Source organism: Sturnus vulgaris, chromosome 1, assembly GCF_052056855.1.
Source record: "Sturnus vulgaris isolate bStuVul1 chromosome 1, bStuVul1.hap1, whole genome shotgun sequence".
Classification (NCBI taxonomy): Eukaryota; Metazoa; Chordata; class Aves; order Passeriformes; family Sturnidae; genus Sturnus; species Sturnus vulgaris.
The window spans coordinates 152248121-152275301 of record NC_142243.1 but is presented as its reverse complement, the minus strand read 5'-3'; the positions used below and the strand labels follow the sequence as shown (position 1 = coordinate 152275301).

At 38.1% G+C, this 27181-nt stretch overlaps 1 protein-coding gene across 3 annotated transcripts in view; it reads left to right on the top strand.

Moving 5' to 3' along the window:
* Nucleotides 1-27181, top strand: part of TRAPPC9 (trafficking protein particle complex subunit 9) — a 447339-nt gene that overhangs the window by 20472 nt on the left and 399686 nt on the right. For all 3 annotated transcript variants that reach the window (XM_088179749.1, XM_088179758.1, XM_088179755.1), the window contains 5 exons: nucleotides 60-185; nucleotides 4495-4711; nucleotides 6839-6982; nucleotides 21565-21691; nucleotides 25185-25330. In XM_088179749.1, coding sequence (XP_088035875.1) covers nucleotides 60-185; nucleotides 4495-4711; nucleotides 6839-6982; nucleotides 21565-21691; nucleotides 25185-25330 — 760 coding nt within the window. The remainder of the gene's footprint in view (nucleotides 1-59; nucleotides 186-4494; nucleotides 4712-6838; nucleotides 6983-21564; nucleotides 21692-25184; nucleotides 25331-27181) is intronic.

Here is a 27181-nt window from a genome sequence, read left to right as displayed (position 1 = left end):
CTTATAAAATCTAACAGGTGCAATACTTCAATATTATTTTAATTTTCTCCCTCTCCAAGTACAAGAACGCTGGTGTGATCGAACTGGAAGCTTGTGTGAAGGCTGTGAGAGTCCTGGCAATGCAGAAGAGGAGCATGGAAGCCTCTGAGTTTCTGCAAAATGCAGTTTATATCAACCTTCGGCAGGTCAGTTGGAAAGTCCAATTATTTTTCCATTGTCATTTGACAGAATATACTGAAAGTTACTTAGATTCAGGAGAATGCAGTTTATTTTTTGTACCGCTGCCTTCCTTCTGACGAGAGCTTGACTTCTGAGGATTTTCACATCTGTGAAGGTATTGAGAGTTCATCTAAAAACATGAGGACTTACTTTGAGATTAAACTCTGTTGCTTCTTCTCCCTCGTGAAGGTAAAAAAAAATCCCATTGTTGTTCTCTTGTGATGCTGTACTAGGGAAAAAAAGCTGCCTGGGACTGCTCTGCAGTGGATTTTTTAAATTTTCTTGATTGCATCTCATTCAATGAAACTGAGGAAATCAGGAATGGCCTGTTGCAGAGTGAGCTGAAGGGTCTGATTACTGTTCTTAATCAACTGAATTTTTGTTGTGTGGTGCAAAGTCTTAATTAACCCAAATCAGAAAGGAATTCAGGGGGGAAATCAGTGTTTGGAACTGTGTGGAAAGTGCTCAGTATCACCACAAAACAACATTAACACTTGAGCAGTGTCTCAAACTTGGTGTCACTGCTCACAGAGAGATTGCTGTGGTTGAAAGAGCTAATAAAAAGCTGTTAAGTTTCTTACTGGCTTTTGGATTTTGCTCATTACATCTTGGTAAGATGAGCAGTTTAAGTCCATACCATTGACCTTATTAGGCCCAGGCAGGGACAGCAGATTTATGAGGGGGGTAGAATACTTTCATTTGCAAAGAATCCTTTCTCTGGAATCAATTTTCTAACAAAGCATAAATGAGACAATAATTAATTGATAAGCTGTTATAAAAATAATCAGTCTTTTTACAGAGTGCCTTAATTGCCATAATCCTTGTAGTGCTAAAGGCCTTCTCTTTAATTCTGTGACCTGTTTTTTTGCTGGCAGTTCTGCACCCTTTGTTGTTCACCCATCCTCTTGTTCTGGTGCTGTTATTCTTGTTGCCTGCAGACTCCAATATTGTTGCTGCTTCTTTTTCTGGAAGCAATTACTGCCATTAAGATAATCCCCTGTTCTCCCTGACACCACATATATTGCAACTTTCACTTTTTATGGATGGGAATTGTATTTACAGTTCTTTAAGATTTGCTGTATTAAGCATGGAAACAAATAAGAGTTGTATTTATAATTTGGACTAATTCAGAGGAGGGGTCATCCTGTTATGGGTGAGGGAATAAACTGTAGGACATTGCTTTTAATTTGTAGATAAACAGAACATCAGCACAACCAATATTCTGCAGCAGAAAAATACCTCACAGGTTAAACTGTAAGACTTATAAACAGGAAAACTAGTACCCATCCATAAATTCAATTTCATACTCAGTCTAGTAATATAATGTAATTGGTATTTTCTGATGAACTGCAGAGTAATAAGACATAACTTTGCATCCAGTTCTGAGAAATAAATTGTAAAATATAATTACAGAGAAAGTGAGATTATAAAATTTTAATGTAATAAGGAATAATTAAAAAACAAATAAAAAGCTGCATTCTTTGAAAGCCTGACTTGAAACAAGCCAGAGAAAAAAACTGGCTCTATTACCTGGATAGTGACCTGCAGCCTTTTCAGGTGGAGTTATAACTTTGTCTGGTAGGGCAGTTCAATAAAAATTAATCAGGTGGAAATGATGCTGTGCTTCAGGTGGTGGCTGTTTTGCAGCCACTTTACAGTTAAGCTTTTATAAATTCATGAGTTCAGGAAAGATATTTGCAGATGCTGCACCCATGGCTTGCAGAATGCCTGCTGCAGTCTTCCCAGAATTAATTACTTGGAGTAGTATCTGTGTGGCTTTTTCTCCATTTTTCTTCTTTCAGATTCCTGAATGGTAACACATAACTGTTTGTGCTCAGGAAAATGCAATTTTTCTGTCTTTGTGGTGATAATAAAAAAGGGGTTTCTGCAGCTGAGGAAAATACTTGAGTAACTTTGGGGGCAGCCATTAAGCAGCAAGTTATGTAACAGTGGTAAAAACTTAGATATGGTGAAAATAAAAATTCCTGGGAATTTGCTGCCTCTTCTATAGTTGTTTCAATTATTAGTGAGTGCTCCTGTCTACCTTAATATGACATGAATGTATATGCCATGTATATGACAGCATGACTGTCTTTTATCACTTAAAGAATTTAGTGAACATTGTCAGTATTTGTACTTAAGGAATAGCTTTTGATAGGGTTTTTTAAAGCTTTTTTTGCTTTATTTCCTGATCATGTGCTTGTGCCCTTTTCAGCTTTGCTGCCACATTTTTTTATTGTTCTAACCTGTTAAAATGGCATAAATAGGTAACTTCAGCTCATGTTCTTTCTGAATGATTGCTTTTAGGAACTCTGATAACTTCTCCAAAATTTTTCTGAGTTTTCCGTTTGTGTTTTATATTTTGTGCAGCTGCATTGGTTTCTGGAAGTTTTCACCCTGGTGCAGTGACCTTTTTTCACAACTCTTGTTACAAGGCTTGGTCTTTCTTAGGGATTGGCAGTACTTCTGCTTTGGGCACTGTCTTCTGTTATCAGTTCTGAAAAAAACATCAACTTCAGCTTCAAAAATTGTCTGAAGCTCTCCAAAATGCCTTGCTACTCTCTGTGTTTCCTCATATCCTGAAGTACAAAGATTTGAACTGTCAGATAAGATTGTGGTGCCCTCTGATAACTCTTCTTTGATATGTCTCCTATCCCTATGTCCAAAATTAGAAATTACTTTTGAGAACAGACTGCTTTTTGTAAGTATATCAGGATTTAAGTGGCTAAAGGACATTTTGAAGCTCTTCTTACAAGACATAATCATTTCTGTAAAAACCAACCAGTGTGGTGAGCAGCTTCCCTTGACTGTCCAAGCCTTTAAATGTCTGAAGTTAAACACACTGATTGATACTTCCAGTTTTGAAGAATGAGTTACTGTTTCTGTCCTTTAGGGCTATTTTTGGGTGAAGTTTGTCACTTGAAACGCCTTTGCAAAACGTGCTGGCAGCTTTAGAGTAGTTTAAAGTATGTTTTATTGCTTTTGATTGTGCCACATCCTGTGCACTAGGTGTCAGCATTGGTCTGCACTGCTGGTTCCTGGGACACAGAGTAGGAATCATCCAGAGTTCCTCTGGCAGTTTCTTCGTGGCTGGCTGACTCCAAACCAAGATTATCATTCAGGCCAGAGGCAAAAAGAATTAATTCACCCGGGATTTAGGCCAACACACTGATAAGCTAAAGAAGCAAATGGTGGTAGTTCCTTATCAAGTTGGTTTCAACTTTAAGCCTAACGGGACTTTAAATAAATTCCACTTCACTTGTTGGCAGTGTGCAAATGTATCATGGAATTGTTTAGGTCAGAATAGACCTCAAGACCAACCATTAACTCAGCACTGCCAAGCCCAACACTGAACCATGTCCCCAAGTGCCACATCTACACATATTTTAAAGCCCTTCAGGGATGGTGACTCCGCCATGATGCTGGGCAGGCTGTTCCAATATTTGACTCAGTGGAGAAATCTGGATCTGTCTTTCTATGATGTTTTGCTACTTTAACATTATTTTATACTTTGTTGGGAAAAGCTCCCATTGAACTCACTGCTGCCCTGCAAAACTTGCTTCATGCAAGGCAGTGGTGAGGCACTGGCACAGGTTTGCCAGAGGAGCTGTGGATGCCCCATCCCTGGGAGTGTTCTAGGCCAGGTTGGATGGGGCTTGGTGCCACTTGGTCTAGAAAAAGACATTCCTGCCCGTGGCAGGAAGTTGACACAAGATGATGTTTAAGGTCCCTTCCAACCCAAACCATTTATGATTCTGTGATTCAGTCTCACAGTGTATAAATCACAGTATGATTTCATGGAATGAAAAAATTTGTGGCTTACAAGATTAGAGACATAAAAATCAAGACAGTTTCTTGCTTTCATAGCCTGAGATTTCAAGATTAAATCTAATCTTCAAGAGATGAAAATCTTATTAAATCAGTAAATCTTGGAAGTGGTATATTTTTGCACTCCTTTCATTCACATGAATATCATCTTGAGTATCTTCCATACAATGTGGAGCTGTTTAGCTGTTACTGGCTGTTTACTTTTTAGTACCACTGACAAATAAAATTGAAGCTGCAGAACTTCATCTTTGCAGTTTTTGTTAGCAGTTGAACCAAGCTGAAGTTTTCCTGGCTGCAGAAGCTGTCGTGCCTGACTGCGTGCAAATCCCCGGCCTTCTGCGGCGCCAATGTCTGCTACCGTGGTTCTCTCCCGTTTGTTTTTTAAAACTCAGCTCTTTCAATCTTTGATACAAACCAGTCCTTTCCTCTTCTCCCTTCCAACTGCAGCTCTCAGAAGAGGAGAAGATCCAGCGTTACAGCATCCTGTCGGAGCTGTACGAGCGCATCGGTTTCCACCGCAAATCGGCGTTTTTCAAGCGCATCGCGGCCATGCAGTGCGCGGCCCCCAGCATCCCCGAGCCCGGCTGGAGAGCCTGCTACAAACTGCTGCTGGAGACCCTGCCTGGCTACAGCCTCTCCCTGGACCCTCAGGACTTCAGCAAAGGTCAGTGTGGGTTACCACAGCTGGGTGCTTAGCTGGCTTTCCATAATAATTTCCTGGAGAGGTTTTGTGCCGGACCTAAATTATTTGCTTATCTGAAACTAATTGCAGCAGGTAAAGCAGTTGTTTAACACTGTACCTTCGCTTTTTCTTGATGTTGTTCCAGTAATTTCAGATTTCTGCAAGCCACTGCTGAATGTGTTTCTGTGGTTTCCTGTTTGCAGGAAGTAATTATGTGTTATTTATGAAAGCTTAGTTTCTTATATTTTTCAAAAATGTCTTTGTTTTTATAACATGCTTCTCAGTACATTAAAGGTCGTACATTAATCTGGATGATTTTTTCAATTAAAGTGCCTTCAGCTGTTCCATCAGAAATTGTATTTCTTTTGGTTTGTAGCTGTTTGATCTTATAAGGAAAGGTTAAAAATCCTTTTACATAATTTTGCATATAGACATACATGGATACATATAATGTAATTAATAGGGTCAAATATGTCACATTTTCCCACAAATGAGATCAAAGAAAGCCAAAATGCTGCTTGGCAGCTCCTTTTGAGTGCACCATTCCAAAACCTTGCATTGTGTTATACAGCAGCAGTTGGGGGACCATTCCCTAAATGTTGTAGCTGCAGGAGAGGAGCAGGAAGTGATGGGCTGAGATGTATTTGTGGATGGTTAGTGTTGGGGTTTTAAAAAATGTTGTGATTTGGCAATCAAAATTATATGTGAGAGGAGGTAGCAAATGCCAAGTGGACTGGGTGGAAAGATGCTGAGAATCTAGGAAGAGGGAATGTGCTGGGAAAAATATACTGTGGCCTGGGATGGGACTGTGTTGGGAGAAGAAATTGTGAAAGTTCTGTAAGAAATTATAATTAAAGCAAAGAAAGGACATGATTGGTGTTTATCTTTCATTTTACCTTACCTTCATGTTGCACTGAAGTGCGTTCTTATTTTTTATCCCTGAAATGGCTCTTTCAGAGACATATGGAAAGATCACTGCAAACTCTAAGATAGAAATGACATTTCACACATGAAAAATAATGAGACTCTCAAAATATAAACTCTCAAGGTTTGGTTGCAGTAAATATTCCTAAAACAGTGTGCCAAATGCTGATGGGTGATATTACAAGGAAGGCTGTTGAAGTTTATGAAGTATTGCACATCTTGAAATATCTGTTATTTAAAAATTATTGCTGTTGCTTACTACTAAAAGCAGGTTAAGCTTCATGAAGAGTGCTGCATGCTATGGTTCTGGCAGGAAGGTTATGTTATGATGGTCTATTTATTTCTTCCACAGATACTCTGTAAATATGAAGTAATTCATAGTCTGAAACTAAAGACTGAAAGTCAGGATATCTGCCTTGTGTTCTAAAGTTTTATTGCTTCTGTTGCCCAGGAAAGTGTTTAGAGAAAATATCTCTTGCTTGATCTTTAAAGAGAGTTAAGAATTTTTTTGTGTTTTGTTTTTTTTTTTTTTTTTTTTTTTTTTTTACAAGGGCATGGAGTGACAGAACAAGGGGAATGGCTTCTTCAAACTGAAAGAGTGGGTTTAAACTGGATATTAAGGAGAAATTCTTCACTGTGAGGGTGGTGAGGTCCTGGCAGAGGCTGCTCAGAGAAGCTGTGGCTGCCCCATCCCTGGAAGTGTCCAAGGCCAGATTGGATGGGGATTTAAGCAGCCTGGTCTAGGGGAAGGTGTCCCTGCCTATGGTAGGGAGTTGTAAATAGATAATCTTTAAGGTTCTTTCCAATCCAAACCATTCTGTGATTCTGTGATTTCAATTTCTATATGAAATCTCATGTTCATTGCCCAGAGAACTAAAAAAATATATAAAACTTTAAAGGTTTTGTGTTTACTTTTGGTTTTTGGGAAGTGTTAACTTTGTCTTCAGAATTTTAATTGTACATTTATTAGTCAATAGACAAACATGTAAAGCAAAACTTGATTTCATGTTTAGATATCCAAGCAAATACAACAATCCTGTTTTTTGTTTGGATTTTGTAACAACCATTGGGTGGTTGGTATAAGTGCCATAAAATTACTGCTTAGCATATGAACAAAACCAAAAATCAATGTGTTTGTGATGACTTCCAGCTTTAAAATACATTCAATACCTGCATTTTTTCCAGGAACTCACAGGGGATGGGCTGCAGTGCAGATGCGTTTGCTCCATGAGCTCGTCTATGCTTCCAGGAGGATGGGCAATCCTGCCCTGTGTGTGAGACATCTCTCCTTCCTGCTCCAGACCATGCTGGATTTCCTTTCTGACCAAGGTAGGACTTCTTAAAGAAGTGGATATTTGCACTTGCTTCTGACCCACAGTCAAATAATGTGACTCTGTTTTGAAATACAATTAATTTGGGAAGGACTGGAAAGCATGGAAGTTGGGGAATTCTGTGTATGCCTGAGGGGGTTCTTGGTGGTAGTCAGTCAACAGAGTGTTGAAATTAGATGAACTTTAAGGTCCTTTCCAACCCAAACCATTCTGTGTTTCTAACTTTTAGAAACTGAATGTGATGGACCTGAGTTAAACAGTGTTTAACTGGGACAGTGCTCTTAAGTTCCTCTACATTTATGCAGTTTCTTTTTTTTTTTTTTTTAATTCAGCAATAAATTGTAACAGGATTTTATTTCTCAAAGGTTGACAATGCAATAAGTGTGTCTGTGGATGATTTTCAGCAATGGGAATGATGTGTGTGAGGACCCTTTTGTGAGTAGGACTGTATAACATTTACAGAATCACCTGGAAAAGCCAAAAGTGACAACTGTTATTTTGTTTTGTTTTTCTTAGGAAAAATATTCCATACTGACTTGTTTATCACCAGCTTAATGAGTCCAATGATTTTAATGAATGCTGAAAGATTTTAAAATTTGGTTTAACTTTTCAGTAAGCTAGGTAAAAAATGCATTTTTTGCCAGTTACTCCTTTGTTTATAATGAAGAGGATGGAGGTTAAAAAGTACAGGTTGTTTTTTGTTTTTGTTTCCTTTTTCCTTCAGTTTTGGCCAAATGCCTCCCCTTAGTGACTCCTGCAGCAAAGAACTCTGTTGGCAAACTTTAGATATTTGCCTGCTTTATTCCCTCTGTTTAAAGGCTCAAATCAGTGCTGGAGGAAGGAGAGGAACTGATAAAATGGAATAAATTAACTTTCTGCCTCTAGACCTTATTTGCTGTCAAAAGTCCTTGGATTTTCCAGGACTTACAGTGAAGCTTTGTTGATATATGGAAAGTTGTGCTGAAGACAAGGCTTTAAACTCTTCCACTCTGCATTTCCACATGTGATACTGCTAATCCCTAATTCTAAAAAGGTTTGAACTCTTAAAGACAAGAAACTTCTGTGTTCTTTGCTTTCAAACGTTGTGTGAGTAAAGCTTCCAGTTTCACAAGGCCTAGGATAGCTGTGATGTTTAGTTCCTTTGAAAAAATCAAACTAAATATTCTCCCTTGTGTTTGAAAAACAGTTGAGTTTTTTCTCTCTCTCCTGAATACATCCACAATAGAACTTTGCTGTTGAGTTTGATGTTTTTTATTGATAAGCTCTTGCTCAGACACAGTGAATGGTCTTCCAAAGGAGCAAAAGTGTGGATGACAGGGCCAGAAATGTATTTCTGACCTGTAATTTTTTAAATAACTCTTCTGAGATTGATATTGTGTCACCATAGAATCATTAAGGTTGCAAAAGGCCTCCAAGATCAAGTCCAAACTGATGTTGTGCAAGGGTCCATTTAGCATAGAAAATTACTTTAAATTTATAGTTCTTCTAAAAATATTGGAATATTAGCAAAAAATTAACCAACAAATCACCTTCAGTCTTGAATTGTAGTAAAGGACAAAAGCAAGACAATTGAAGGCAGGGGATTAGGTTGCTGTTTTATTTACTGTGAACTGTTCCCTTATAAACTGGTAAAAAGGTGTCATTAGTGTTCTTCTTTGATGTCACATGACTGAAATGTCCAGGTTTTGTTCATCAGTTGAAGGTTTAATTAGAAAACATTAGAAATAATGCAGTGGTATTGGAGTTCAAGAGTGCTCAGATTTTACTATTTTTCTATGCTGCATAGAAAGTCACCAGTTACTAAGGGTGGAGGAAAACTCACTCTTTTCAAAAGGCAGTTTTCACTTGTATGCGTTCTTTCCTAAATAAACTTCATATTTTTAAAGCTTGTTACTGATTATCTGCTTAATCTTGTTCCTGTATTTAAAGTTTGGGTAGTTTGAAGATCATTTTAAAAATCGGAATAAATACATGTGAAAACTCTTAAGCTGAGAGGAAGTTATCAGCTAAACAATTGGCTCTGGAACTTGACCTTGTAACCCTTTTTCTCTCAGGATTAGCTGCCTCTAGACACAGAAGAGGAACGTTTTCTAGTTTTTAAATTTAATTCTGTTCATTTACTAGTTCAGTTGAAGCTGGGATACTGGGACTTCGGGAAACAGAAAAAAAAGATCTGTTCTCCAAGTAGAAATTCAGCTGATGAGATTTATTTGTTCCAATGAAATCTTGATCTATTAAGTAGAAACTCTTGCTTCTATTAATGGAACACAAATGCATAGTCAAAACTGGTTTGTGTTTAAAACAAAATGTAATATTTCAATTGAATGACGCATTTTAAAATACAGCTTGTCTATATTTACTTGATTCTCCAACCATGCAGCCTGGCAAATCTAAATAAAGAGTATCATCAAGTAAATGGGAGATGTCAGTCACTATTTTAACAACATGGAAGCTAAAAGTTTGATTTAAAATTAAGCTATTTAGTTACATAAATGTGTAAAATGCAGTCTTCTGCTAAGCAAAAAGAGGTACTAAATTCTGTATAAAACCTCTAATCTCAAGCTATTATGTTTTAATGGTAACAAGCCCTTAAGAATCGCTTTCTTTAAATAAGAATTAAAATGTGCAGTTGCAAAGTTGCTTGGAATTGAACCTATCTTTTGCATAATGCTTTTTGAAACGATACTGTGTGTACAGCTCAGTGAATTTGAATTGAGTAATGTCAGATATTTGGAAAAAAACACCATTATTTTACTGTGTCTCTTCACTGATAATATTCATACCTCTTAAAAGAGCTGTGACTTGCATTGAGTGCAAATAATTCTGAGTTGGATCATCTGTTAGGGCTTCTCTAGACACAGAACTATTTGGAAACAGCTGCTCAGGAAATGTGACTGTCCACTCACCAGACAGTCCTGTGGTGAACGAGTGCAAAGCTGTGAATGTTTCTCCCTTGAATCTTGGAAGATTTAAGGTTTGAAAGTGAAAGCTTTAAACTGCTTTCTTTTGGAAAATGAGGCACCCTGTCTGAAGATCATTGGAAGACCTTGTAGTTGATAGGCTAGGGAATGGAGCAATAAGCTTTGGGAACATCAGGTGAACTTGGATACCGAGGAGCAGCCCATGGATTTTAGGGGATCAGAGATGAAGTTCACCAATGCTGTGTTGTTGCTGTGAAGTGGACATGAGGTTGCCACTCACGAAACCCTCTCTAAGCAAGTGCCCAACCTGCCAAAATCTGTGAGGCCAACAAAGTGCTGGAGTCTTTGCTGTCCTGGCTGCTCCACCCCACTGGTGCTGCTGTGACTCTGCTCCCTGGCTGGGCAGCTCTGGGAGGGTCCCTGGGGAAAACCCAGGGAAAAGCCCCCAGGAGATCTCCCCATGGCACTCTGTGAGCCAAAGCTGGAGCCATGTGGGGGTAACTCCTTTCCTGTGCTTCTCATCATCATTCTTGGCATTCTCCTACTTTCCTATTTTCTCCTTCTTTCCTGTTCTACGAAGTTACCACTTTGGATCCCAACATTTAACCTCGTTTGTGTTTTAATCTTCTTTTTGGGTATATTCAGAACCTAATTCCTTCCTGCATTTGTGGATCAAGGCAAAACTTGTCTCTCTTCAGCTTGAGCAGATCAGAGCACCTCACCTCTGCAAGCTCATGTTCTTTCAGACATTCAGCAGGTTTCCAGGATTTCAGGATTCCTGCTGTTTGCCTGTGGTGGCAAGGATCTCAGTATGCTGAGGTGACCTTTTCTCACCCACCATTCCTAGCATGAAACTAGGAGTGTTCAATTTCGTGGGCTGATTCCTTAAAGATCCTCAAGGTTTGTCTATTTTGTTGTTTGGGAGCTAATGTGCACTTTTCAGTGCTTCTAATCATAGCCCTGCCAAGATCCTCCTGTCCTATGGTTATTGTTGCTGCACTTGAGTTCTTTCCAGTCTTCTGGTCAGGTGACAGCCTTCATATCTGAGCTGTCACCTGCTCTCTCCTGTACTTAATGAATTAAACTGCTGACTCTATGATGATTCTGCTTTAAATATGCAGAAGTAATTTTTCATCTGTTGACCAGGTGTTTGGGTGTCTTTATTCTTGAGCTAACAGTAGGTGATGCAGAGAACTTCCCAGAATATCCTGGTGTGCCTTTCTGTCCTTCCTCTGTGTGGTTGTTTCTTAAATCATTGGATAAAAGGTATGTATTCTCAGCCGGTATTGAGATCATTAACTAATGAAGTTACTAATGAAGAATTTTTGCCAAAATTTCTTCTGAATGCTGTTTCAGTTTCCCTCATCCTGTAGATTAGTTGGGATGGACTTGTCAGTGTTGGCTGGGCAGGCCACCTTGATGCCTTGACAGCTTGGACTTCTTGGTAGCTAAGGGACTTCACACCATTAATCTGAGAGCACTTTCAGAACCTTTTCCTTTCAAGCCTGCTGTGCTCAGGTGATGGGTGAGGTGTCAGCTGCCAGGGTGAGGTTGTGCCTTTTGCAAAGAAGTGATGAGCTTGAGCTAAGAAAGAAACCCCAAATCTTGTTTATCTTCAGAAATTATGGTTAAGCCTGGACTGAGCGTAATTTGATGATGTCAGACGTGGTGTCTTACAACTCTTAAAATATGTCTTTCAATCTTGCAGTTTGAAAGAGGAAATTATGCAGTATTTTAGACATTTTTATTTATGGAACAGATTGCATATGCTTTTCTTCGGTGTCATTTAAATTTCAAATTGCTATGTAGAAGTATGGAAGATAAGGAAGAATATTAAACTGGGCTCCTGAAAATTGACAGCTAGACCACAAGTGAATGTGGAAATGACTTTAACCCTTTGTAGCCCTCCTGCCAAGCAGCAGTAAGGACCAGACAGTTTCTGAGGATCTTTACTTAAAATTGTAATGTTGTCCTGAATTTCCATCCAAACCTGGGAAAATGAAGTGAAGCTGCACAGGCTCTTGGTGGGTTATGCCTCCCCACAGAGATTGGGCTAAATGGATTTCACTGGAGAGGGGATAAGAATAACCTGTGAGCCTGTAATTAACTTTTGGGCATGGAATGATTTAAAATGGCATCTTTTTTAGGAGGACTGCTGGAGCAGCTTGAGACTCTGCTCACCTCACTGTCTCCTGTTCTCTTGTTCATGTCTTGCTGTCACTTTCTGATTTCCCCATGTTTTCAGAGCTGTAGCCAAAGTTGTTGGGAGCTTCAGCTCATTCCAGTTTGAGCTGGTTGGCAACCATTTCTCTCCTCTGTTTGCCATTTCTCCTGCCTATTTTCAAAATGCTGCTCTTCCTTTTTTTTCTCTGTTTTTTTCATATTTAGGTTAGAGGAAACAGATTATAAATTTTACAAATAAAGGCATAAGCCCAGAAAAGATTTTGAGGCATAACTTGCTCAACTCATGAAAAATAATAACTTCAGGCAGAAGCAGGAAGCTTGCCAGAACTGAAAGATAATTGAGGTATGGAAAGAGACACTCAGGGAAGATTGAGCTGTGTCAGAACATTTGGATCAAGGTTTTCAGTTTAGGAAAGAAGATTCCAAGGCTGGTCCTTTCTCTACAGAGAATAAATCCATGAAATTATTTTGAAATGTAATTAGAAGTGGTTTATGGTAGGGAGTGATCTGAACTGTAAAATGAACGGTAATAAATTTCAGGTACTAGATAAGGTTCAAAGGCACTAAAAGCATTTTAATTTTAAACAGCTGAACTACAGTTGCAGTTAATTTCTTAAAGTGTTTTTATCCTCACTTTAAAATTACAAATGGCAAGTGCATTGCTGTATTTTTATAAGAGTTCAAGAGGGATGGAAGTTCTTCCAACTGATATATCTATGTCATAGTCTTCCTAGTGACCCTGGCCACACCAGTGATTCTTTTTGCAAGATTCATCACTCCCCTTACACATCTATGGCTGTCTCAGTCCTGACTAAGTGACCCTGGTCATGGATGCTTCCCTTGAAGTGAGGTAAACCAAATTCCATCCTTTGAACCCCTCTGGAGTTCAAGAAATTTGGCCTCAGTAGTGGGTGCATTATAAGAAGCTCTAGTAAATAACAGTAGGTGTGTGGATAATTGTGATTTAATAAGAAGAGGTTGGAACATCTTTGCAGCATGATTTTTTTTTTCAAGGAATGATGGAGCATTTAAAGGAGTGTGATTTAGTTGATACAGTTTTCCTGAATTAAAAAAAAAACAAAAAACAAACCGAAAACAACATCTGTTGGTGCATTGATGATTAGAAGAGATAGAAACAATAAGTGAATGAGTTTAGGGTGTTGAGGAAAGAAATTCCCAGTCATGTGCTCAGCAATAACCAAATCATCCCTGTATTATCAACACTGTTTTCAGCACAAATCTCAAAACACAGCCCAGCTACTGTGGAGAAAATTAACTCTACCCCAGCCCAAAGCAGCACTTGTCAACACAGATGTAAGCTATTAGGAAACTGGCAAAAGTGACAATATCACAATTTGTTGCCACGCCAAGGTTATTTAGAAGAATTTCTAGAGTGGACTTGATTGTGATAATGCTACTGGAGAGTGGAGAATAAGAGATGCTGTGTTGGAATCCTGCTTTTCCAGAGTCTGCTGATGCTGTCACAGGTAATCCCCCAAAGCTGTGCAATCAAGGCACCAACTGCTTTGCTCTGTAGCTGCTCTTTTGTGCTGCAATGCTTAAAATACTTTAAATTGCATTTAAATTAGGGCAGCATTTCTCCTAGATCATCTGTAGAGTGTAAATTCATTTTTAGAAAGGTAAATGTTACTGATTGCAAGGGCTAGAAAGAATGATGGTTTAATCAGACTGAACAGAGAATTTAATGCAAATTAAAACTTGATGTAAACTTCAGAGTTGGGGTGAGGTTTGCTTAACTGACACTGATGACCTGGTTTTATTGCACTGTGTTGTATTTTAGCTGACAAAGTACCTGCAAGTACTTTTGGTATTGCTCAACCAATAAACCTTTCAAAAGGGAGCTACTTTGGTTGGTCTTATAATATTCAAATGAACTGATTTCAGGATGAAGATGGAAATCTACAGTATAATTACCAGGGAATATTTATAGCAGCCTGGGTAATTCTTAGCCATTACTTTGAAATATTTCACAATTTCAGCTTAGTGCAGTGTCTTGCCTGTGTACTTATATATAAATAGGTATATGTGTGTATATATATGTATAAAAATGTAATTAAACAGACTTGTCACCTTGTGTGTTTGATGTATAGCAGTGGCACAATGTGGTGTAAGAACAAATATATTTTAAAAGCCTGAATAGAAATGCTTTCTGATGGGTTGGAATAAAAGACTTGGGAGATTGTATATGAAGCAGGAAGAGACTCCTTAGAAGCCACTTAAATCTTATTCATCATGGTACTGTGACTTCTGCTGCTTTTCATCAGTTCTGTGCTATCACACTTTAGCACTATTGTGTTCTGCTACACTTCTTCCTGCCTTTTTTAACCCCTGCCTCCCTGGAATTTGTGTTTTTTAGAGACAAGCCAACTTACTAAATAACTTTGCTCAAGCTGCTTTATTAAGAGGATGTAATCAATTTTTCTGAATTACATGTCTTTTAGACTTTGATTTTTTTTTAAAGTGGAATAAATAAATGAAATAGAGTAAACTAGCCACAAGAATAAAAGATGTAAATTCATTTGCATAGCACTAAATATGAAACACAACGATTTTTTAAGTCATATGTTATATGACAAAAATAATGTACTGTGAATCAAATATTTAGCCTTACAGACCAGCCTGAAAGTCTCACATGTAATTTACCCTTGCTTAGACCTGTGTGTCAGTGAGGTACAGACAAAATCTCCAGCCAGTGCCATAGCCAAATTCTTGAACTATGATCAGCAGATCAATTGTTACAGTAAAATAGTGTTTTTTTATGACAGAAATTTTCTATTAAATTTTTTTTAGGTCACTCATGAAGAAAATTGAGTCTTAGAGCTTTAGCCCAAAATTGCCATCCTCATCTAGGTACCTCTGATCTTAAAGAAGTGTGATTTTCCTCAATTAATTGAGGGAAAAGATAATACAGGTGTGCAAATGGAGGCACATTGCAAGGTTTTTATTCCAGGGGAAAAAAAAAAAATTCCTTTGAGGAAGATCTACTTTAATTGGCAAGATGAAGACATGAAGAATTTGTGGTGTATTATTAAGTGCTAATTTTTTGTACCAAAGGAAGCTATTTTTGGAGGTGCTATATTACTAAAATTCAAATATATTTTATATGACATTTAACAGAATACTTCTCTCTCACCCTAAATTCAAATTAAAGCTCTGGTGTCAAGGCTGCTGTTGAAATTGGCACTTTATATGGAAAAAGAAATATCCATATTTAAAAATGGATCATCCATGTACCTTAGTGAACTCCCCATATGAAGTCCATTGAGTGTGATCGGATGTGCCAAGAAAAGATCAGTAGGATTGGAGTGATGCTGAAGAGATGTTTTTACAGAGAGATTTAATAACTCAAGTGTACATTAGGAGAGAGAGCTGACATGTTTTCATTTTTTCAGTTTCTCAGTTTTTTTCAGCCATTTCATCCTTTTCTGAAGCAAGTTTAGATCAGCAGTGGAGGCATTGAAATTTTGAATCCTGATAAACCTTTCTGGCCAAATTCCTGTGACGTTGCATAACAGTATCCAAATCAATGTGGTGTTCTTTCCATCCTCTGTCTCGGTTTCTTCTACAAAAAAAATCCACAATCAGATGTGTTTGACAGTCGCACCATTGTATATGTGAATATTTGCAAAACCTACCTTGTCCAGAAGCAGCTTTTCAGCAGTCCTTAACTTCATTTATCATTATAGAAGTTATCTATGCCTAATTTACTCCATTTTTTGTAAAGATAGGATTCCTGGTATTTTTTAACATGAAAAAATTATTACTGATTTCAGTGGTTTATACACTGATTTTGTGTGTACAAAATATATTATTTAGTATTGAAAGTATGCAGACATCTGAAGTTCTGAGATATGCTGGAGAACCAGACACTGAAATTTTAATGGTGTCTTTAGGAACTCTGTCTTCAGCTATGTCGATTTTTTAAATGAGGTTTTAACTAGAAATATTTTTGTGCAAACTGGCTGGGACTTCATGTGTGCACATTTTATACAATTATTAAAAACCTTGTAATGGAAGATTGTGATGTGTTTAGTCAGTCTCTTCCCATTCTTTGTGTCAGTCTTTTAAGAAATGGAAAACATTTTGCTTCTAAAAGACAGCTATTTTTAATTGTATTTAAAATATTCTTTTCTTCTCCCTTCCTGCAAAGTGAGCAGTAAATTGAGAACTTATTTTCCAAAGATGAGCTATTACACAGCAAATAATTGAATCCTTTGTGTGGATGGATTCAGTCTCTGATGTAGTTCATGATGCTCTGCTCATGAAAGCTCGTCTAACCCTGGTAGCATAGATTAATTATTTTCTTCTAGTTTCTGCTCTTTTTATGTCAGACAGTGAATTTTATCAGTCTCTGCTATGTTTATTTAGAGATTTATGTATGATTTCTTAAAGAAATGGGATTCATACTCTCTGCTGACTGCCAGTGCCTTTGTCCTAAGAGCAGCTTTGGAGTCTGTGGGGAACACACTCATTTATTGCAGTAGACAATAGTGGGATGAACACCTAGGGATCCTGTGTTGCTTTCAAAGCAGCTTGTTCAGGTATGAGATTTCTGAGCAGTTTGAATTGTGTTTACTTGCTCCATGTATTTTTCAGAAAAATATTAGTGTTGTTGTTTGTTACTAAAACTGTACAAAGTGCCATCACCCAGTCCTTGTCAGAGCTAATGGGGTGGAAAGCAGGGGGTGCTGCCTGCAGCTGGGAGGAGCTGCTCTGTTGTGAGTTCCCAAACGCAGAGATGCAGGAGTGCTTTGATCCTGCAGGTCTTGCCGAGGTGCTCTGCTCACACCTCTGGCCTGGCTGTGCCCGGGCAAGGGAGATGCCCTGAATACACAAATGTTGTGCTCCCTGTCCATCTGCAAGTGCCCAAAGCAGAGCTCAGGCACTGCCTGAAAGGCTGAGGAGCTTTGCACTCCCCTGCAGTCTGTGATTAACTGCAGAGTAAAAGGTGTGTAGTGGTTGCTGTTTGTGAGTAATCAATTCCTACTGCAGCATTTGTGAGGGTCCTAATGTATTTGTGGCCTTTTTGAAATTCTTTAGTTTAAAGAGTACACGGCATCTTCATGGCAGAGTGAGGCTGAAGATTCCCCTGGAAGCAGACATGGACTTTTTTCTCTTCTCTTCTCTTCTCTTCTCTTCTCTTCTCTTCTCTTCTCTTCTCTTCTCTTCTCTTCTCTTCTCTTCTCTTCTCTTCTCTTCTCTTCTCTTCTCTTCTCTTCTCTTCTCTTCTCTTCTCTTCTCTTCTCTTCTCTTCTCTTCTCTTCTCTTCTCTTCTCTTCTCCTCTCCTCTCCTCTCCTCTCCTCTTCATGTGGGTGTGTGAAGGAAATATCATAATCACAGAATAATCTGAGTTGGAAGCAGCCTTAAAGTTATCATCTCTGCTGTGGGCAGGGACACTTCCACTATCTCAGATTGCTCCAATTCAAGCTGGCCTTGGACACTTCCAGGGATGGGACAGCCACAGCTTCTCTGGGCAACCTGTGCCAGGGCCTCACTAGCCTCAGAAAATAGTGTTTTTCTAATATCTAATGTAAACCTGCCCTCTGTCAGTCTGAATCCATTTCCCCATGTTCTGTCACTACATGCTCTTGTAAAAAGTCTCTCTTCATCTTTCTTATACACTCCCTTCAGGCAATAAGGCCATATTTATGTTTATAAGTGCAAAAAAATGCTTTTTCTCTTGTTTTTTTTTTTCTGTCATCAGACTTACTTTTCTCTCTTGTTATATATTACTATTAACTCGTTAAGGAGATATTTGTGTCTGTCCTGAAAGAGTTGTGTCAGGACTGCTACAGGAGCTCTCTTCAGACTTCTCCTTTGTGACCATTATTTGATGTTTTCAAGGGAGAAGGAAAGAGCTCAGCCAGCACAAAGCACCCTGGGCAATGAGGGTTTTTGTTAAAGTGCTGATTCTGGGCTTATCACTGAGTTAAAATTGGAGTCAGAAGGTGTTGAGCTATTTGCAATATTTTAGTGAGCTCCATAAGGAAATGAAGTTCCAGTGTGATTGTTGGGTCAGACAGGAAATGTTCCCTTTCTTTATTCCACCTGGCTGTAGGTTGTTCTATAGGGGGCACAGTGACTTCATCAACATTACATCAACCAGTTGTTGCCAAAGAACAAATGTTGTGTTTTTATTCTTTGCCTTAGTGTTCAGTGGGTAGTGACTGAACCTGAGTACAGCTGTTTAAAAATTCTTCAGATATTAAAGAACACTGTTAAAGCAATTGTGTTCTTATAATTTTCTGTGTTATCTGCTGAGACACGAACTGCTGTTTGTGTTACACTGTTGAATCACAGTTACTAAAATGCTTAAAAATGTTAGTCTGTATCTGACCTTCTGTCCTGTCTTGGTCTGGTTTTTCAGTGGCTCCATTATTGTGAAATACTGCTCCACATGACTGTGAACCGAGCAGAAAGTCTTGTCTTTTTCACATTTAGTAGCTTTCAATCACTAATGGTTTCTCACTGTGCATCTGAAGCTCTCAGATTTTTATGCTCTCGTATTAGAAGAAGGTTTGAAGTAGCTTGGACACAAAACCAGTTCTCATTATGTTGAGCTCAGGTGGTTAAGCAATGAAATTCTAAGAGTATGGGTGGACTTGCAAAATTTTTGGTTGTCAGCAGTCAAAACTAATTTGGTATGAAGTGGGGAAACTACTATGGGGTTATACTGAACAAACTGAGCAGAAATGCTCCATTGCCAGTGCTGACAGTGGCTTTGCTCTGCTTTATTTGGTTATAGCCATTCTGTGATCCTGGTCTTTCAGTGAGTCTGGAGAGAAACTGAGGGGGGAAAAAAAGTGTGAACATAGTTAATCCAGATGAGAAAATAAGCTGTCACTCCTCAGTCAATAAATGAGTCTCTAATACCTACACAAAAGTGTCCAGTAGTGCTCCCAGCTGCAGGACAAGCTTTTAAAGCTGCTGAGGTGAATTCACAGGTCACAGGATCAAGTGGTGATTGCCTTCCTGCTGACCTGTACAAGCATGAAGGCACCAGCTGGGTAAAGACCTCCAAGAGCAGCTGGTTTTTGTCTCTTCTTTTCAAAAAGGTAAGTGCTGGTGATGGCAGTCACAGAAATCTCCCAACTGTGGGTCAGGAGGGAGGTTCAGGAGTTCAGTGGCTCCTCCCAGGAGGCTTCTCTCAGAACACAATGTCAGGCAGCCAGAAGTTGTGAGAATTCAGAGCTGCAATTGCAATTGCAATTGCTGTAGAAGGTTTTGGCAACCTTCAGGCCACAGAAGTGAGGGAGCTGAGCTGCTCCTCGAGGGAGAAGGTTCCAGTGGTTGCTTTCAGAAGTGGCTCTTGGGCAGGATCAGGCAGCTCTTTGGCATTGTGAATACTTCCCATCGTGTCCTGCTGAGGTGGGTTCCTTCAGCACCTTGGCTGAGATGTGCTAAGAAAAGGAACAGTTTAAAGCTGTGTTTCACACCACATCAACATAGAAAAATGGTTTGGTTTGGCTTTTTTTTCACGGAAAGTGTGGGGAGCTGCTACCATGAAATAATCACGTGAATCAAAAATCTGTAAACAAATTCTTCTTTCAGATGGCAGCCTGCTTTTTTTGAGAACAATAAGTGACAGTGTTTCACACTAGGGAATGAAACCCAGTGCTCAGGAATGGCAGACCTTTGGTTTCAAGCACAATTAAGCACATGCTGTAGTATTATCTTCATCATTCCTGGTAGCTGTGAAGATTTCCATCTCAGTGCATTCTGCTTGCATTATGTGCCCTTGCTCATAATATGGCAAATAACGTGAAATTTTGATGGTAATACTCAGCCTTGACCCACTACAACTCCTGGCTGTGCTGTGGTGCTCTGAGTTAATGTGGTTTTGGGAATATTTCCTACAGGCAATTAAAATGTGGGGAATGGCTCAAGAGACTGTTCAGTGAAACACAGACATGGGCAAAGCAATTTGTCAGTGATGCAGCATTAATTCCATGGTAAAGGGAATTACTATCAATGTTTATCTGCTTTGAAGGAGTGTGTACTCCTGGCTGTAGAATTCACAAACTAAGCTGGATTGATGTGGGCAGCACAAGCATTGCTGGATGTTTGTGCTTTTCAAGGCCCAAGATGGTGTTTTGGGCAGATTTTGTTATTTTTGGCATGGTTCACAGGATGTTTCTTTCACATTTTTCTCACTCCTCCTTCTCACAGCTGCTATGCAGCATTTTTTACCCTTTCTTAAGTATGTTCTCACAGAGGTGCTACCAGCAGTAAGTGACTGGCCAAGCTTTGGGCAGCAGCAGTTTTGTTTTGGGGTTGTCTGAAATGGGCTCTGTCGTGGAGATACTCTGGTGCCTTCTCCCAAAGGCCACTCCTTGATGCCCCAAACCTTGCTGCATAACCCAGTGCACCTGTCTAAGCAGGTTTTTTTGGTAGTACTACTATGATAACTATTGTTATCACCCTCCCCTTTCCTATTTAGTTTTATCATTGAGTATTTTGATATTCTAAGTGTTCTAAGTATTTTCTAGATGCAGTTTTGATAATCGAGTAATTATTTTTATTGGTAGCACATGGAACAGCCTGGTCTAGTGGAAGGTGTCTTTACCCATGGATTGGACTTTGGGGTTCCTTCCAACACTCTATGAATATTAACCTTAAAACAATATAGGTCTTTTCAGCTGCCTCATTCTCCCCTCTAAACAAACACTCCCAGGTTTTTCTCTATTTGCAGACTTCCATTTCATCAGAGAAATAGGAATCATTGAATCATAGAAAGGTTTGGGTTGGAAGGCACCATGAAGATCAGATACAATTTTGTGTTGAGGTTTTATATTTCCAAATAGACTTATTTATTTATTTATTTATTTTTCTGGAGACACAGTTTTACATATTGTTGAAAAAAATTGCTGGATAAAACTAATATGCAATCATTGTGCATTCTTGAAGATAACCCAAATAATATATATTTCTTTGAATGTTCTTGTATTTTTAAGCAACACCAAAGAAAATCGTTCTTACCAGCTGTTATGATTTAGTAGCATAACACAGTACAATTATTTTGAGGATTAGATAGTTCCACACACGTTAACATCAAAAGTAATTTGCTTCTCTTTATTGCCTTTGATACTATTTAATCTAATATTTCAGAGCACTCATTGTTCCCACACAATACCATTATTAATAACCCTAATATATGTGAGGCTGATTGTTTTGTTGATATACAGATTTAATAGATGGAATTGTAAAAACTTGTATTTTGGCAATAAAAAAACCTAACAAAAAAGAGGTAAAGACTGGCACTTGAAAAGTTCTGAGAAATCTCTTTTGCTTAAGGTCACTTAATTATATTTGATCCACCTGTCGAGGCTGAACATAACTCTGAGTGCTGAATGCAGAAATTAGTTGGCATGCCATTTGAGTTATTTGGTACAAAAAAAGCTACAGTCTAAGTTATATGTGAGTTTGAAACTGTTTTTTAATTTTGTTTTCTAGAAAAGAAAGATGTGACGCAGAGCTTGGAAAGCTACACAGCAAAATGCCCTGGGACAATGGAAGTCATCACTCTTCCAGATGGTTTGAAGCTGCCTCCTGTTCCCTTCACCAAATTGCCTATTGTGAAGTAAGACCTAAACACAATCTTTAACTTTTTCACAGTACCTGTCAAATTTTAAAGGATACTGAAAGGATGCAGTCATGTCACTTTATGCATGTGGATCACAGGAACATGGAAAAATGTCAAAATGTCAAATTGTTCTGAGAAGCTCTTGAGCAAAAATAGAGCCTTTGACCAGAAAATACTTTGTGGCCTTTAGTTTCAGAGAGAGAGGAGTTTTGTTTTTTGGAAGAACTGTCCTTCAACAGTTTCTTATTCAATTGAAGGAAAGTATTTTGGTGCAGCTGAGATTTTAGTTGAATACTTGAGCATTTCCATACTGAATGTCCATGAGTTGGATGCAGTTTCCATCCACAGAGCTTGGAACTCACCTGGAAGTGGTGCTTTTTGTAACTCACCCTTTCCAGCATTTTCAAGCTGGCACCTTCACTGGCCTGTTCTAAATCTCAGTTCCATTCAGGCACCTCATGCAGTCAGGCCAATAATAATAACTTGTTCAGGTTGAAACCTGGCATGAAATATTGAAGTCAGAGAGAGAAAGCAGCCTCTGGGTTACCAATAATAGAAGAGAAAAAGAAAGGAAATATTTTCTTTTTGAAGGCTTGGTAATTTTTATTCAGGAAAAGTATGCTGAATAGTGAAGAAAATGAGGCAAATGCTGATTGAATCCTTCTTCATGGGAGTCATGCATTTAGTCATAGCATCATAGAACCATGGAATAGTTAAACCTGGAGAAGACCTTTAAAGTGATTAAGTCCAACCATCAACCCAGCACCACCACCATGTTCACCATTAAACCATGCCCTCAGATGCCCCATCCACACATTTTTTGAACACTTGCAGGGATGGTGACTCCACCACCTCCCTGGGCAGCCCCTTCCAATACTTGACAGCCCTTTCCATGAAGAAAATTCTTCTAATATTGAATTTAAACCTCCCCTGGTGCAATTTGAGGCCATTTTTTCTTATCCTGTCACTTGTTACCTGGGAGAAGAGACTGGAAAAAGAGGCCAGTCAGAACTCTGGTAAGAGATTCCCCAGACTTCAATGGGAAAGACTTTGTGTCACTTTGTATGCTGAGAGAATGGGACAAACATATCCACTTACATTATCAACTTGTCTTGACCTGGCTGTGCTTGGAATTTTGGGAATAGCTCCTGTTTTGCCATGGGGTGTGGAACCCAGCATGAACTTTAATTAACATTTAAGAATTGCTGCTCCTCTTCTCCTCCTTCTTGTCTTTTAAAATTTTCATAAAAGCCATAGTAATAAAAGTTTGTACTCCAGTGAAATATTAGTTGAATTAGATAGAAAATCTCTGGTTACATCTGCCCAGCAAGTCTGGTGTTGCAGAGCTGCCCAACCCATTGGGAACCAGCTGTGCTGCTGGACTGCAGAGTTCTCTGAGCTAAATTGTGCTAATTTTTGTGACATCAGTTATAAATGTGTGGAAATGTCATTTTGATCAACGTTGAATAACCTCAGCTTATGATTCAATCCATATTAGAGCTCTCTAGAAACCCACATTTGCTGATGGGGATGACTTCTATTTACTGTTGGCATTTCATGGTCTGTGAGTTTTAATCCATTTAATGTGGGGTGCTTATTTTGGATGTGGATTTCTTAATCAAAATACTGTCAGGCATGGAAATGCCACAGTGAAATAGGAGCACAGTGGCAATGTTACCTTTTCTCCCCAGTACTTTAAAAGCAATAGAAGAGATTTGGCAAGGCAAAATCTTTATATTCCATTACTCATGTTCATTATGAAATCATCGTCTGGTATTTTCTCAGATAAAAAAATACACTATTCCCATTGTTATAATTTACCTGTGTTAAAGGTAATTGTCTTGCTAACATACTTAAAAGTGGAAATTTTTCATTCTTTTCACCACTGCTGCTTTTAGTTGTCCTTGCATACTTTCCTTGCTACTTCAAATTTACTCAGTGCCATTTTTTCCCTTCTCTCTGTTTATTTAGTATAGTGGGATTTCTTAAAAGAAAAATAAATTTTCCTTTCCCACGTAAGCAACGTTGTTTTTAATTAACATTTTCCAAATACAGGATTTTGATCTTCTGGGTAGCTAGTGAAATTAGTTAGTAATTCTTAATTGTGACTCATTTGCACTCAGTGGTGTCAGGCCAGGGGACATGACTGAAGCTTTTCACACAAAGGAATTAAAAAATCTGCCCTCTTTTATGTCTGACCTGTGAGGGTCCAGCTCTCTGATAGTGGTTGAGGAACATTCCTTCCATTGTCATACATTCAGGTTATCCACCAGGATTTACATAATAACAATGAAGGAGCTAAAGCACTTTCCTCTGTATATAAAATAAAATTTGTTGTTATTACCTCTTTATCAAATTCAATGTTTATTTCCTCAAACAAGTATAATTCACAGTTTTGCTTTAAGTTGCATTCTAATTTGTGAAAAAATTCTATTTCCAGAAGAGGTTTTAAAATATGAAGTATCAGGGGTCTCTTACAGTTTCCTTCTTATTCCTCAAGCTTGTTGTCTGATTTTGCACATGATTTTGATGCTGGCACTAAGTATCACTGACATGTAATATACAGATGTGATTTATTTCTTTGTCAAACTACTTTCAGTGCTATTTAGTAATTTCTTATCAGGTGTTTTGTTTCACAGAGAGAACTTGTCTGTGTAATGTTACTCTTACAGCTTCGTTATTTTTCAGCAGAAACACATTATCTTGGTTTTTTGTGTCTACTTTCTATTACTGTGATACTGATATATCTGTTCTTTATTGTGCTGAGTTCATGATTTGAAGTAATTAGGTGTCCTACAGGTTTATAGAATGCTGCTGATGTTACTGAATATCCAATTTATTGCTTGTTCTTCTGCCCAAAATTTAGTCTTTACTTTCCCCTCAGCATTGGAAGAGCAGTGATTTCCCTGCATGACATTGTAGGGAATTGGGTCTAGCAGAGATGCAATCTAATAAATCATTTGTTTTCTGTCTATTTGTAATTGCTTTCTGGTTGTTTAACAAACCCACCTAAATTTCTGAGACATTTCCTTCCTTCCAGCAGCAACTCTGCATTTTCACAGTATTAAAATCAGCTTTATTCACTGTGGAGAAGTTTCTTTATTTGTACTGGCCAGTGAAATCTTGTCTGGTTTCTAGTTTGGGTTTAAGTTAAATATTTGGCTGCTTTTTACACTGGAGTTGTGGTTCAGTCTGCACTCAAAAATTAGTAGCTGGATTTCAAATCACTGTTCTGGCTAGTTTTGGTTTTGTTGGTTTCTTAAGAAGATTTTTTTTTCCTTTGTTATTTGTTTTCTGAGAGCTTTCTGAAACTGTAGTTTCCTTGGGTTTGTGTTACTTCCTTCAGTATTGTAAATGTTTGCTTCAAGTCTTCCATTTCAGGTATTTTATTCTCAGACTGACATTTCATATTTATCAGTTCTTTCTTAACACAGTCTCCTGTTACAAAATAGAATAAATTAAATAATTAGAAATTATTTTTACTGAACAGATCTGTGAAGCTCTTGAACCTCCCAACCAGTCTCCGACCTCACAAAATGAAAAGTTTACTTGGTCAGAATGTGTCAACCAAAAGCCCTTTCATATATTCTCCAATTATTGCACACAGTCGTGGGGAAGAACGAAATAAGAAAATAGGTAAGAATAATTTACAGTATTTTGTGTTGAGAGAATCTAATTTAATGCAAACCTGAGCATTGCTATCTTTTATTTGAGATAACCATTTCTTTATCCTTAAGTCCTGAAGGAGCAAATATTTTTTCTCTGGGGCACAGTTTCATGTTCAGAAGAGGAATAAATTCTCATAGATAATAACACTGATTTTTCAGAAGAGATAGACTAGTTTTATTTCCTTCTCAAACAAAAGAAAATTCAGGGAAAAGTGTGTTCTGACACGCTCTGCTTGGCAGCCACCACAGTCTGAGTGCCCTGAGGAAAATGCACTGTTGTGGTTTTTCCTATTCTGATTTAACTGTGATGAACTGTCTGATTAGTCCCTTTTACTTAAAGGCAGTTCAGCCAAGAAAAAGTTTTTAAATCCTGTTAGTAATATTAGTAATTTTCTTTTTAGGAAGATTATAAAGCCTTTCATGCAGTAATTGTGCCATTGGAAAAAGAATAGAAGTTTGTTTAAATCCTGGATTAAATTACAAATATTGGTAGTTCTTTTTGTGGCTTTTGTGGGTATCACGTGCATGATAATTTTTACCGGAGGCATCAATGTCAGCACGAAAAGGATTTGTGTGACTGTGGAACAGAACTGATTGTAAAAACTTCAGAAATTTGCAGGATGCTTTGTCTTAACTTGGCTTCTTGTTCATCTGGACTGTGCTGGCCTGCAGGACCAGTTTTCTGAGAATCTCTGGTGGTTTGCTCTTTCCAACATCTGTGGGCTGTGCCCCTGCTGAGGTTATGATTAAGGTGATATCCCTCACCCTGAGAAGAACATGCATGTTTTCTAGTTGGGTTTTGGTGATGTGCATTTTCAGTAAATAGCTGCAACAGGAACAGTTGGGATGTGCAGAGGCAGGGATGATTATCTGGCAGTTGGGATGCACTTGGCTCAGTGTGACTTTGCTGCAGCACTGCTTCAATTTCAAAAGAGAAAGGATAAGAAATTTAAAAAAGGATGAGAAGAATTAGTTAAAGGATAAATTAAAAAATGTGCACATGGGGGGAACATCTTAAAATGCTCTCTTGATTTCTCTTAATAATTTACTGGAAGTTTGATTACTATTAGATTTTCAACATTTAATCTCTTGGCTATACCATGTCACGTTTTTTTCATTTAAATAAAACCTTACTAGTTTTGTCACACAGTTGTATAATGCAGTATTCTCATTCCTTGATGATACAAAAGGAAGCTGCATTTTTGAACTGGTTAGGATTTGTTTCGGTGCTTTGTGTGCCGTAGGAGATTTACATTTTACATTGAACTTTCTTCTTTTAGGTTTTTATTTAGCCTAAGGAGATTCTGATTGCTTCTGATCCTGTACAGCCTTTGTCTTGTGAAGTATATAAACATTGCAGTCACTGCTAAAAGCCTCTCATGTTTCAAAGTTTAGTGAACAAAAGAAAAAGCAAAATAAAAGCAAATACTTCCTTTGAAAGAAGCTGAGAAATTTATAAACTTTGAAAATAATGAGAGTATTTTAATGGCATGCATTTAACATTAATTAAAAACAACAATAACAAATGAACTGTTTTTCTTACATGGAGATAGTACTCCATATTTTGGTTAAATTATTGTTTTACAGCAAAGGAAATCAAGCACTGCTGACAAACCAAAGGGAAACAAAACCCATTTAGAAAGTCTTGAAATATTTTCAGCTTTCAACTTGATAAGCTTTTCTGATTGGAAACAATAACAGGGATAATTATATTCTAGTTAAATTGCTTTAATAGCATGCTAGTCATAAAAAATAAACCTACTGATTTTTGACATGAAATGTTTTGTTGGTTTTGAGTGCTGATAGTCTAAAGCAACAA